We start from the raw sequence: 13046 nt of genomic DNA, 5'->3' as shown, positions 1-13046 counted from the left end.
ACAGCGGTTACCAAACAGCTTACTTCCAGTGTCCTGTGGGCTGGCAACCCTTTTTTCAACTTTCACATTTTTGATCAAATGCTATTTCAAAAGAACCTGCTAGGGACCACACTTGGACTGTAGAAGCAGACTAGAATTGCTGACCAGTTTCAGGACAAAGCAGAGAGGCCGTCCCCCAGGCCACTAAATTATCACCACCTAGTGCAGCTGAGGTTGATTGGCGAGCTTTAATGAGGAAGGAGGGGTCAGTTTCCATGGTGTGAACACAACAAGACTCGGGCAGCTAAATCTCCCTGCCAGCACTGAGCACCTGAATTTCAAACAAGATAAGTAAGTATTTTTACATTACCCCTGTCGCCAGAGGTTTATTGTAGTTATTATAGATCATGGATATTTATTAGAGCTTATATTTACTGGCTACTTTTTTACACTGAGACATCTGTACCAGAAAGATACACTTAATCAAATATACAGGGCTTCATGTGAAGGAAATTTTGTTAAATTTTAATAGTCAGTGGTAGGCTAGTGAATTATATGTTTTCTACTGATAAATTTTGGGTTTTTTAAAGAAAGCATCTAATTAATAGTATCATTTCTTTTTTTATGTAGCTTTATTCAGATATAATTCACATATTGTAAAATTCATCTATTTAAAATACACAATTCAGTGGCTTTTAATATCTATTAATCTATTTTTAAATATTCAAAGTTGTAAAAGCATCATCCTCCACTATCTAATTTTAGAACATTTCATCACCCAAGGAGAAATCCTATACTCCTTTGCACTCACCTCCCACTCCGATTTCATTTCAAACAACGGATAATCTATATTCTCTCTCTCTAGATTTTCCTGTTCTGGACATTTTACATAAATAGAATCATACAATATGTGGTCTTTTTGTGATCGGCTTCTTTCACTTAGCATATTTTCAAGGTTCATCCATGTTGTAGTATGTCTTAGTATATCATTCCTTTTTAATTATCAAGTAATATTCCATTGTATGAATATCCCACATTTTCTGTGTGCTTTCATTCATTATGGACATTTGGGTTGTTTTTACTTTGGGGCTATTATGAATGATGCTGCTATAAATATCTGTGTACAAGCTTTTGTGTGGACATGTGTTTTCTTTTCTTTTAGGTATATACCTAGGATTAGAGTTACTAGTCATATAATAACTCTATGTTTAATCTTTTAAGGAACTACTAAACTGCTTTCCAAAGTGGCCACACCATTTTATATTCCTACCACAGTGCATGAAGTTTCCAATTTCTCCTCATCTTCTCCAACACTTGTTTTTATTTGTTTTTCTGATAATAGTTATCCGAGTGGGTGTGAAGTGGTTTTGATTTGCATTTCCCTGATGGTTTTGATTTGCATTTCCCTGATGACTAACGATACTGAGCACCTGTTCATGTTCTTATTGGCTATGTGCATATTTGTTTTGGAGAAACTCCTGTTTATATTTTTTGACCATTTTAATTGAGTTTTTTTTATTGTTAAGTTTTAAGAGTTCTTTATATATTCTGGATACAAATGCCTTATTACATATATGGATTGCAAATATTTTCTCTCATTTTATGGTTGCTTTTATACTTTCTCAAAGGTATCGTTTACAGAACAAAAGTTTTTCATGTTAGTGAAATGCAATTTATTAAATGTTTTCCTTTGTTGCTTGTGCTTTTGTTGTCCTACCCATGGATCATTGCCTAACCCAATGTGATGAAGATTTACCTCCATGTTTTCGTCTAACAGTATTAATTTGGGAACTTATATTTAGGTCTCTGATACATTTCAAGTTAAGTTTTGTATATAGCATAAGGTAGAGAACCAACTTCATTCTTTTGCATGTGGATATCCAATTGTGTCAGTACCATTTGAAGAGACTATTTATTCCCCACTGAATTTTCCCGGCACCTTTGTTGAAAATCAATTGATCATAAATGTAAGGGTTTATTTCAGGACTCAGTTCTATTCCATTGCTCTATATGTCTCTCTTTATGTCACACAGTGTACTTTGCATCACACTGTCTTTACTACTGTAGCTTTGGTGAACAACTTCTAGTAAGTTTAGAAATCAGGAAGTGTGAGTGCTTCCACTTTTTTTTTCTTTTTCAAGATTGCTTTGGCTATTCTGAATCCCTTACAATTCTAGCATAAACTTTTCATATGGATTGTCATCATACCCTCACAACAACCCTGACAAATTATACCCATTCTACAGATGAGAAAGATAAGGAACACAATTACACGATTAGCTCAGAGTCACACTACTAACACTTTGGAGTTAGAGTAGGAAATAGCACTGGAAAGTGGTTTGAGGCCCAAGAGCGAATGCCAGACCATGAGTTTAGCCTACAATTCTGTGCAGAGGGAAGCCATTGATAGTTTTGGAGCAGGGGACTGGCCTGCACTAACCACAGTAGCTAAGATCCAAATAAACACCCGACAGAGCACACACACAAAACAACCCTGGATGCAAATTTCTGAGGTAAGAAAGAATGCAAATGGTAAAGAATCCTGTGGAATCACTCACTAGGAATAAAGAGTTGTAGAAAATGTCCTAAGTGGCATGTTTTTCCCACAGTTGTTTTTGTCATGGAATTGACCAAAATGTCAGACATGACAAAGCTCCATCAAGCTGTGGCAGCAGGGGACTACAAGTTAGTAAAAAACATTTTGAAGAAAGGTCTCTGTGACCCAAACTACAAGGATGTGGACTGGAATGACCGAACCCCACTTCATTGGGCTGCAATCAAAGGTAGGTGGGCGATGCCTGGATAGAATCCATCTCCTCGAGGCCCCACTATCCATGACAGTAGTCTGTGTGTGGTAGTAGAAAAAACATTTCTTAGGAACATTTCAGTCCTGGCACCACCACTTACTAGTTGCAGCACCTTAAGCAAGTTATTTAATGCCTGTAAGCCTTAGTTTATTCATCTATACAATGGGAACAATAATGCTTCCTTGGGGTCCTAAGTGAGGACTCAGTAAGATAATGGGTATACAGTACCTAGCACATAGTCTGCTTTCAATTAATATTAGTCCTTTGCCCTCTTGACCTCTATCAGGAATGGAACATCATTCCTGCAGTGAGACAGGGACTTTGTCGTTTTCATGGCTGTATCCCCATGCCTAGCATGGCTCAGTTATAGAATTGGGGGAGGATAGTGGCAAAAGTTCAGCTAACGGGCTTGTCAAGGCCTTCGGTGTTAGAATACCACTGAAGAATATTAAGAAAGAAAGTGTTATAGCCAACTTCGCTTTTGAAAAATTTGTTTTGACTCTTGCATGGAGAATGGATTGGCAGGAAGCAAAACTGGCTGCAGAGAAATCACTCGGGAGCATTCTGCAGAAATTTAAGTACACTATCATGATAGTTATACTAGAGAAAATTTTAACAAACATTGACTGTATGCTGGGTACTCTACTGTGATTTCATTGTACTTCACGAGAACTCAGTGAAGTAAGTGGTAATATCCTTAATTTACAAATGAAGAAACTGAGCCTCAGACATTTGTTTCTTATCCAGGGTGCCATAGTTAGTAAGTGGCATTTATTGCAAGGTATGAACCCCCATCTATCTGGCTAGAAAGCCTATGCTAGCTGTATTGTAAGTGGAGCTTAAAATACTTTTACTGAGGTATAATTGACACATAACATCATATCAGTACCAGGTACAACATAATGATTTAATTTTTGTATATATTGTGAGATGATCACCGCAATAAGTCTAGTAACATTCATCACCATCCACACTGACATAATTTTTTTCTTGTGGTAACTTTTAAAATCTATTCTCTTAGCAGCTTTCAAATATGCAACAATGTTATTAACTATAGTTGCCATGCTATAATTACATCCTCATGACTTATTTTATAATTGGAAGCTTATACTTTTTGACAACCTTCACCGATTTTACCATTCCTCCCACTCCCCAAACTACCAATTTAATCTGTTCTTTGTATCTATGAGCTTGATTTTTGTTTTTTAGATTTCACATGTAAGTGAGAGCATATAGTATCTGTCTTCCTCTAGCTGGCTTATTTCTGTCTTTCTCTGTCTGACTTAGCATAATGCCGTCAAGGTCCCTCCATGTGGGAGCAAAATAATTTTTTTCTGAAATCAGCATTGAGACTGCCAAAAGCAGAGAGCCTTACCAGTGCTAGCATAGGGAGGTGTACAGTGACTTGTGGGAGAAAGCAAGATGTCTAGGCAGAGACTGCAGGAATACACAGGGAGGGGTGTGTCCTGCAAGGAGTAGAGGGAATACTTAGAGGGCCTTGGGCCCTGAATGAAAAGCGTGGTTCATGGGGTTAGGGGTGGGGCACTGAGTCCCTCATTGAGGAGAGGGAAAAGGAAGGAGGGAGTGATGTTAGGAAACAGGAGGGTCCTCAAAGGCAAAAATCCCCCCCTCTTTTGTGCTCTCTAGACTAGCCCTGGCCTCAGGCCTGCAGAGACATTTTAAACTTAACCTCCTCCCTTTTCTTTTTGGTACATCTAAGGGCACATGAAGGTGATGCAGCTCCTTATAGACTATGGAGCCAGGCCCTGCCTGGTAACTGATGTGGGCTGGACCCCAGCTCATTTTGCCGCTGAGTCAGGCCATCTGAATGTGCTCAAAACTCTCCATGCTGTGCACGCCGCCATTGATGCCCCTGACTTCTTTGGAGACACACCAAAGAGGATCGCACAGATCTACGGGCAGAACGCCTGTGTGGCTTTCCTGGAGAAGTAAGTTCCATTTACCTCTAGCAATAAAAGGGCAGAGATGCTGTTACGGAATCACCTCCCAAAATTCGGGTTCATCTGTCCTATGTGCTCATAAGCCAACACGTTGAGACGCTGGTGCTTGGACATAGAGAAAGGTTTATTTGATTTGTTCAAAGTGAGCGGATGGGAGAGCAAGATCTCTCAAATCCGTCTGCCCCCAAACACAAAAGTAGAGAGTTTTTAATGCATCTAGGGAGTAAGGGAGGAGGGGTTCCAGCAAACTGAGAGAGAAGTCTGTGTTTCTTCAATGACAGATGACACTTTTTTGTATCAGACTCCTGGGTGTGAGCAGCTGGTCGTAGCTGACTGGAAAACAAACTCAAAACAAACTCAAAATTTGTCCTTGAGACCCTGAAGTTATCTCCTCCTGCTTGACAAAGAAACATTACGTCGGCAACACAACATTGTATTATGAGAACAAGGGGTGCTGGGTTCAAGAACCAAGATGCTGCAAAATATCTCATCATGTACATCAGTGATGTTATCTTCGAAGCAAAAAGCAGAAACTAGACATGTTAGGACTATTGCCATTGTTTTGGCTATCAGTGTTTTATGGTTAACCAGCTATACTTTTCTATTATCTCAAGCAAAACATGCTTTTAAATATTTCTGCTGAACTTGCTTTACATGACTAACAGCCTTTCTTAATCTTTGGCTATAAGCTATGTGACAAGCAAAAGCAATTGAATCATTTAGTTAAAGCCTATACTTACATCCTAATGAAGAATTAAATTCTTTAATTCTAGTTGCCAGAAATACTAGGGGCATTAAAATCACAAGGGGTTCGGCTTCAAAATAAGAGCCCATGATCAAGGTCTTTGCCAACTCAGTAGTCTCAGGTCAATGAAAATGAATTGAGGTAGTCCACCCAACTATTGCTTGAATTGTTTTTGTTAATTTTTCACCAAAATGACTAATTTGGGGTGGAAACTATAGTGTTTTGGATTATGTACAATCTATTGCTTTTTAATTATACAAAAATTATAATTTTTATAATTCTATATTATCATAATTTTAATGACATAACATATCATTATTATAATTATTGTTTTAGATGATGCAAAGATCATCTCAGATAAGAGGTGGGGCACCAAGTTTGAAAATGGGACATGGTGCAAGATTTATCATTGTACTAAATCAGCTCTTATCCAAGTCACCAGCGAGGTTCTTGTTGCTAAATCAATGGCCTCTTCTCAATTCACATCTTACCTTCACTTAATTTGATATTCGTGAAACTTTTCTCTCTTGCTTTCTCGGATGCTACTCTCTTCTAGTTCTCCTTCTGTCTGTCTGACTATTTCTTATGATTTTGTCTAAGCTCCTAATGTTACATGTTTTTCAGGTGCTGAAATTCCACCAGGTCCTGTCCTCAACTCTCCTCCACTGACTTTCTCTGAGTAATGTCAGCCCCTCTTTCATGACCAATGGGTAGATGAGCATGATTCACAACCTGAGTGTAACTGAACTGGGGAAGGAGTGGGTCCTCCAAATAGTCAGGAGTGCTATTTCCAGGACACGTTGGCAAACAGGGCTGAGCAGACAGAAAAAACACATCATGTGCCAATCATTTCTACTTATCATCTCCCATGAGGAACTTCCCTTGTGACCGTGACAGGATTTAGAGAGAAAGCATTCTGGTGGGGGGAGAAATTAATCTGGATCTTGAAAGATAGCTAAGACCTGGCTAATGGAGGAGGGAGAAAGATTCTTGATTGAAGGGAAGGCACCAGTTTGAAAATGTGCATAAGTTGTGTGTATATGTGAGAAGGTGGAGTGATAGTGGAGGAATGAGTGGCCTGGCTAAGAAAAGCATTCACACTAGAGAGACGTGGAGAATAAGGTCCAGTGGGTGAGTGGGTGAGCTGGGCAAGCATATGAATGTGAACTCATCGGGGGATAGACAAGCTGAAGCAGATGCTTCAGCAAAGTTGCTTCTGTAGTGGAAGAGGCAGCGGTGGTGCTATGCTGGTAGGTTTGGAGGCACCTGGACTGCAGTCAAGGAAATAACTTAAGGAATTTCTTAACACTTCCTGTTGGAAGGAGGTGAGCTCCTAGATGAAGATGATCAAGAAGAAGGATGTAAGAGAGTTATAAAAGGAGACTAGACAGTATTTGACAATTTTCCGAATATCCTAGGGACCCTAGTGGAATAATTCAACTTTTGATTCAGCCTTGCTGAGTAGTACTTCTCTCATTCAACAAATATTTTGGAGACCTCCTATGTGCATGATGTTGAACTAGATACTAGAAAGGATTTAAAGATAAATCAGACACAGTGCTGGGACATCAAGAAGTTCCCTGTCTGGGAGATGACTTGTTTACATAACTAACACTTAATACAAGATAGAAAGTGACAAGGGTCCTAACAGCAGGCTAAAGGAGGGACACTGCATGTTGAGAGGGACACTGAGTGAATGTGGTCTGATTATTGAGAGGTCACTTCCAGCTTGTTGGGAGAATGGGGCCTGAGGGAGAAGCAGGTGTGCTATCCTCTGAATGAACTGTACTTTTTATAATACTTTGCACTTAAAATACTGTTTGTTCTGCCTGTACCATCATCTATCCTCCCAAATTCCATTTGTCCTCATATGGCTCAAGTTTTATCTCTGTGAAGTGGCTTTCACCAATGTCTTTTAGCGAGTCACACATGCACCTTTGGCCTCACATGTAAAATGGCGCATGTGTGCATCTCCCATTGTCCGTGTGTATGACTATCTATCTTTATCTACCTAGCTACCCATGGCTATTCTTTACATAAACCCATCAGTATGTAGAACACATTATGTGATTGCAAGAAATTTTTATTTTCTCCCGTATACGTTTCTGTACTTTCAAATTTTTTACAATGAACAGGCACGGCTTTCATAATTAGAAAAAAAATCCAATTAAAAAATAAATGAAGGAAAACAGCCTTCTAATAACTTGCTAGTTGCTCTATAAATGTGAACCCTTGAAGAATTAACAATGCCTTCTTCAAGGTAAGCGCCTTACTGTCTTCGATTCTATTAAACATCTCACTCCAGGCACATTGTTTTTCTCCACCTCCATGGAGTTTCTGAAATATCTGCAACCTCCTTAAGTGTATGCTTGGAAAAATGCAGGATTGAACTTGGCCTCCTTCCTGTTGAGGAACTCTGAGGTGCCCAGGCTGTATGCAGAGGGCGGGAAGAGAGGCCAGGCTCTCCTGCCTGCTCTTTGAGAGCCTCTCTCTTCCCGTCTCCTAGGGCAGAGCCCGAGTGCCGGAACCACCGTCTCACCGCCACGCAGGAGGGGCTGCCCCTGGATCAGCGGGATGAAGACTGGGACGCCAAGAAATGGGAGATGGAGCAGTCTCTTCCCTCATTGAAACAAAACACTAATAAGAAAAAGAATAAGAAAAGTCGAGGCCACACCAGGCTCAGCAATGCCACAGAGAGGAGAGTGTGAAAAGGCTGGCGCCAAAGGGACTGGAACCTGTTTTCTGGTGGGAGATTTCCCCTGGCACCAGACTGGAGATTTTCAGGCATGTGTTGTTCTTTACATGATTTATTAGGTTGGTGCAGAAGTCATTGCGGTTTAAAAGGTTAAAAATAATTGCAAAAACTGCAATTACTGTTGCACCAACCTAATTACTCATAGACCATTAGTCAGATGGCTTGTACTGATAGCTCATGATCTGTCATTCAACCCTTTATTCTTGCCTGGGTGCTCTCCACATGGGTGGCTGCCTCCTTGCTAATACGTGCTGTCCTCAAGAATTACCAGGAGGAGACAAATGTTAGCTCTTTGCATGTTGTTATCAGTGACTTGTACTTGCAGCATCTCCTGACCCCCATATGCAACTATAGAATTTCAAAAGAGCGCCTCTTAAGGAAACTGTATTGTTTAAATGCAAACGAACAAAACCCTCAAAAATTGACAAAATACTCTGTGTAGTCAATCGAAGAAAAAAATTATTTGTTGTCACATAGACTGAGCAAAGCAGTGAATGAATGTATCTCTCAGTTTCCCGCTGCGTTTTTCCTTTGTGAAGTAGAGGCCCACCATCTCTGCATGTCCATCTTTACCAATAATCACTTCTACTCGGAAAGAACAGACAATAGACTAATTCACTGGGAGATAACTGAAAACCCTGACCCCTGAAATGATTTAATTTCGTTCCTACATAATTAATGAAAAATAGCATAAAATAATGGAATGTGGTTACAACTCTGCTTATTTAACTGTATGTGTTAGGAAATTTAATACCAGTCAAATATTTCCTATGGAAATATTGCATCCAAATTGAGATGTGCTGCAAATGTAAAATACGTATCAGATTTTTGAAGACAGTACAAAAAATGTAAGATAGATCATTAATAATATTTTATATTGATTACATGTTGAAATGATAGTATTTTGGATATTGGGTTAAATCAAAGATATTATTAACATGAATTTTACCTCTTTCCTTTTACTTTTTAAAAAATGTGGCTACTAAAATATTGAACATCACATATGTGTCTTGCTTTTTTCCCCTATCAGACAGCACTGCCATAGACATTAGAAAATATTTAAAGCAGGCAACTGGCCTGATGTACTTTAATTGGCTACCCCACATTCTAGGTTTACTAGTTGCTAAAACAATATCTTTAGGCATCTAACATCTTTATTATATTCCTCAAGTAATGCTTATGTTAATAAACGTCATGTTATGTTTGGATTTTCTGAAATGAATAGATGCTCGAACATCTTATAGTTAGGAGGGTACCTTTCTAGTGTTTGCCCACCCTGAATGTCAGTCCCCTTTCTCTGCACCTTGCAATTCAGAGGGGTGGTTCCTGCCTGTCATGTTTGTACTGATCCCCAACCAGTAGGAACATTGGAAGACCACTATCTCAACCAGGATCAATATGGTTCTTCTCCTGGGAACCTGAAGAAAGTTTTCATGGGAGGATGCATCAGTAGCATATAACCTCAGCAGTACGGAGTAGCTAATTCTACAATAAGGCTGGGGAAGTAGAGAGGTAGTCTACTAAGGGAAAGAGGAGACTGAGGGAAAAGGTGAAGGAGGAGGAGGAGGAGGAGGAGGAGGAGAGGAGAGAGAGAGAGAGAGAGAGAGAGAGAGAGAGAGAGAGAGAGAGAGAGAGCACAACTTTCCAGTTTCCAGTTCTGGTTCCTTACTCAGGAAACCTGTGAAATACTACTTTCATAACACTATTTTCTCCTTTGATTTTTTGCCCCGCCTTGCACCCAATCTTTTCTAATAAATACAGTTTTAAGATCATGGGCTTATGAGTCGAGCAGACTTAGGTTTGTATCCTCCTCTATGAAATAGGCAAAATAATCCTTACTTCCTGGGGTTGCTGGGAGGATGAAATGAGAGACTGTGTGTAAAATGCTGGCTTCGGCACTCTGTAACTGGCTATTGTATTGCCACAGAAGTGAGCTCAGTTTTTCACTGGGAATCCCAAAGGCACTTAGAAATAATACCTTTTATGGATCAAGGGAGGCTCTCCATCGTTCAGTCCATAAATATGCCCTGTCTAGTTCCATGACAGGGATAGTAGCTTGTCTTCCACTGGCCAGACAGACTTGGACTAAATTGTGATAAGTAAAGTGTTCTTAGGGTCCTTTACTGCGGTCTCCCAAGATCTCCCAGTGTCCTCATTGAGTTCTCCTTTCATTCTTCTTCTCATCGAGGCATTAACGAAAGGAATCTAGCTCTTCTCCCTTGAGTTTTTGTACAGTAAATGTGAACAGCAGGAAGAAGACACTAAAATCGCCTCTTTGTATGAAGAATTTATTGTAGTGTAGCCTCTATACTAAGCACTTTACGTCTATTATGTCTAATTTGCAAGGCAGGTGTCATTATCCCCAGTTGACATCACAAACAAGTTCTGAGAGGTTGAGTAACTTGCCCTAGACCACCTGGCTGATGCCTATACAGCCTTTAAAGCCTGCCTGGATTGGACGGAGCTCTAGCTCTTTTGGCTGTGGGGCCTTGGGTGAGGTGCTTAGTTTTCCCATCTGTAAATTGGGGAGAATATGCCACAGCATAGTGGTGAGGGCTAAATGAGATAATGCATGTCAAGCCTTAGGACAATGCCGCCCATATGGCAATGCCATTGAACATCAATTGTCAGTCATTACAGTGGTTATTGTTTTCAGTCTCTATTGTCCCAGATCGGTAACAAAGAAGAATGGCTTGCTAGCAAGAAGTAGCATCAGTCCAGAGGGAGAATTTGGGGACAGTGTTCTCCTGGAGCCCGTGCAAGCCCTGAATGAAGGTGCTCACCTATTTTCTGGCCCCTGAGGTTTAGCTGTGAATCAGGTTCTCTGATGGCTGAGATTACATCACAGTGATTCCGGGCTCATCCCTTGCACGGTGCATGGGTAATAATAGATGGACTTCCCTTATCTTGCTCTTACTCCGAGGTGATACCCAGGCCATTTCAGCGAGGCCTGTGTGAGGATTTGCAGCATTTGGAGGGTCCAGTATTTGAGGTATTTACCTGCTCTCTCCCATCCTTATAGGTAGGGAGGGATTAGCTGTTTATCTTATTGTGTGAGAAGCAGGAGCAACAGCATGATATAGAAATGGCAGTGGAAGAGGAGAAAAGCCATTCTTGGTTTGATTTATTAGGGAACTGGCTCTGTGACTGTGGGCTGTGCTTCTGGGACAGAATCCCTTACCTGTAAAACAACAAGGTAGAACTGGAGCTCCAAGATCACATGTAATTCTTGTAAACAAAGTTCCACAGGAGTCTTCTTGTTACCGTGCAAAGGTCTGGCTGCCTGCCGCTTGCAAAAGTTAAAAATTGAGAGACGTGGCTGATGGACAGGAAAGTAGGTTTATTCAGAATGCTGGCACTCTGGGAGGATGGCAGATTCCTGTCCAAAGGCTATCTTTAGGCAGGTAAGTGGGAAAAACAAAAGGAAAGCAGGCCACAGGGCTCATAGTTGAGAAGTTGTCTCCTGGGGTCTTCTGAGGCCTCAAGTCTGCCTCAACGTCTTCTAGAATCGTATTGTCCATAGCCATCTGTGAAAAACTGCTAGGGAGTTGTAATCTTGGGTCCTGTCCAAGCGCCTGAGGATTAAAGAAGATGCTCTTTTCAGGTTAGGATGTTTGTTAATTAATGGGGTATGGGGAGCCTTGAAAAAGGGAACAAACAGTTCTTCAGTTAAGCAGTGGGAGGAGAAACAAAGAGGAAACAGCTGAATATCTGGATGGGTCAAACTGCAAACTAGCTAAGTTTAATTATATTATTGATCTACCGAATTTCACCTTTATACTTTTTCAATGTCCACCTCCATCAGGAAGCCTTCTCAGATTACAAGGTCCATACTTTCTAGCTCTGCTTTGACTTCTAATTGAATCTATGATAACATAGTTTTCTTTTTCTCTTAATTGGTTCATGGATAGCACTTTCCTCTACTTTAAGCTTGGTTCTACTTTAAACTCTCTAAAAAGCAAGGAATCTGTATACTTCTCTGGTTGCCCCTATACCCCTAAACACAATGCTAGTCACATATGATACTCAATACACATTTCTTGATGAAATTGGAGTCACTAGGTGTTTTCTAGATGAGAATGAAAAAGGATTCCCTCTCACACACTGAAAATAACTTCAGAGAAACTGCACTGGAGTATGTAAGAAATTAAGGAATGTTTTCTCTACGACTTAGGGGAACTTGCCCTGTCTATCTTCCAAGCCTAATCTTTAGAAACTGGCACAGTTTAATTTTAACCCATATTATTGAGCTGGTTGCTGTGGCAAATAATGGAAGCTTCTACGTACTGGGCACTGACCACGTGCCAGGTGTTTTTTGTCAATCTCTACAAAACATCATATTGACCCACTAAGTTTTTTAGAGATAAAGAAATGAAAGTTTAGGGAAGTTATTTGTCTGAAAGCAAACAAGCAATAAATTACTAATGCAGGATTGCAAACCATACCTGCTGCACTTAAATCCCTAAGCCTATTCTTTTATAGTTCTCCCAGCTGCCTTTCTTTTGGATTTAGCTAAGTTCTTGGTTTTTTAACCGTCATCCAAACTGTTTCTTTGCAAACTATCTAACATCTCTGATCTCAGTTTTCTTTTTTATAAAGATGGCATTCATAGCTGACATGATTGTTTATTTAGAGAATCTCAAAGAATCTGAAAAAAGCTGATTAGGTCACTGGCTTGCAAACATGTCAGTGAGGACATTGAAAGAATATTATTTCAAAATGACTAACAGAAATCAATTGTTCTTACAAATAAGACTGACCTAGATAGTTCAAACATCTAATTTTGTTTGGGTCTGGAA

At 40.1% G+C, this 13046-nt stretch overlaps 1 protein-coding gene across 1 annotated transcript; it reads left to right on the top strand.

Annotated features, from left to right (window-relative positions):
* The first annotated feature begins 253 nt into the window (after positions 1–253).
* Positions 254–9247, top strand: ANKRD66 (ankyrin repeat domain 66). The gene is made up of 4 exons (XM_074333036.2): positions 254–330; positions 2589–2762; positions 4507–4735; positions 7999–9247. The coding sequence occupies exons 2-4, from the start codon at positions 2600–2602 to the stop codon at positions 8198–8200; spliced, it is 594 nt and encodes a 197-aa protein (XP_074189137.2). The 5' UTR covers positions 254–330; positions 2589–2599; the 3' UTR covers positions 8201–9247.
* Positions 9248–13046: the final 3799 nt, after the last annotated feature.

Source organism: Rhinolophus sinicus, chromosome 2, assembly GCF_057876585.1.
Source record: "Rhinolophus sinicus isolate RSI-liver-muscle chromosome 2, RSI-T2T, whole genome shotgun sequence".
NCBI lineage: Eukaryota > Metazoa > Chordata > Mammalia > Chiroptera > Rhinolophidae > Rhinolophus > Rhinolophus sinicus.
This window is presented reverse-complemented; position numbering and strand designations above follow the sequence as displayed.

Excerpts from the sequence above, each read along its gene's own strand:
- ANKRD66 (XM_074333036.2), top strand. The coding sequence starts at position 2,600 with ATGGAATTGACCAAAATGTCAGACATGACAAAGCTCCATCAAGCTGTG. Across the intron at positions 2,763-4,506 it reads TCATTGGGCTGCAATCAAAG|GGCACATGAAGGTGATGCAG; the intron begins GTAGGTGGGCGA and ends GGTACATCTAAG. Across the intron at positions 4,736-7,998 it reads TGTGTGGCTTTCCTGGAGAA|GGCAGAGCCCGAGTGCCGGA; the intron begins GTAAGTTCCATT and ends CCCGTCTCCTAG.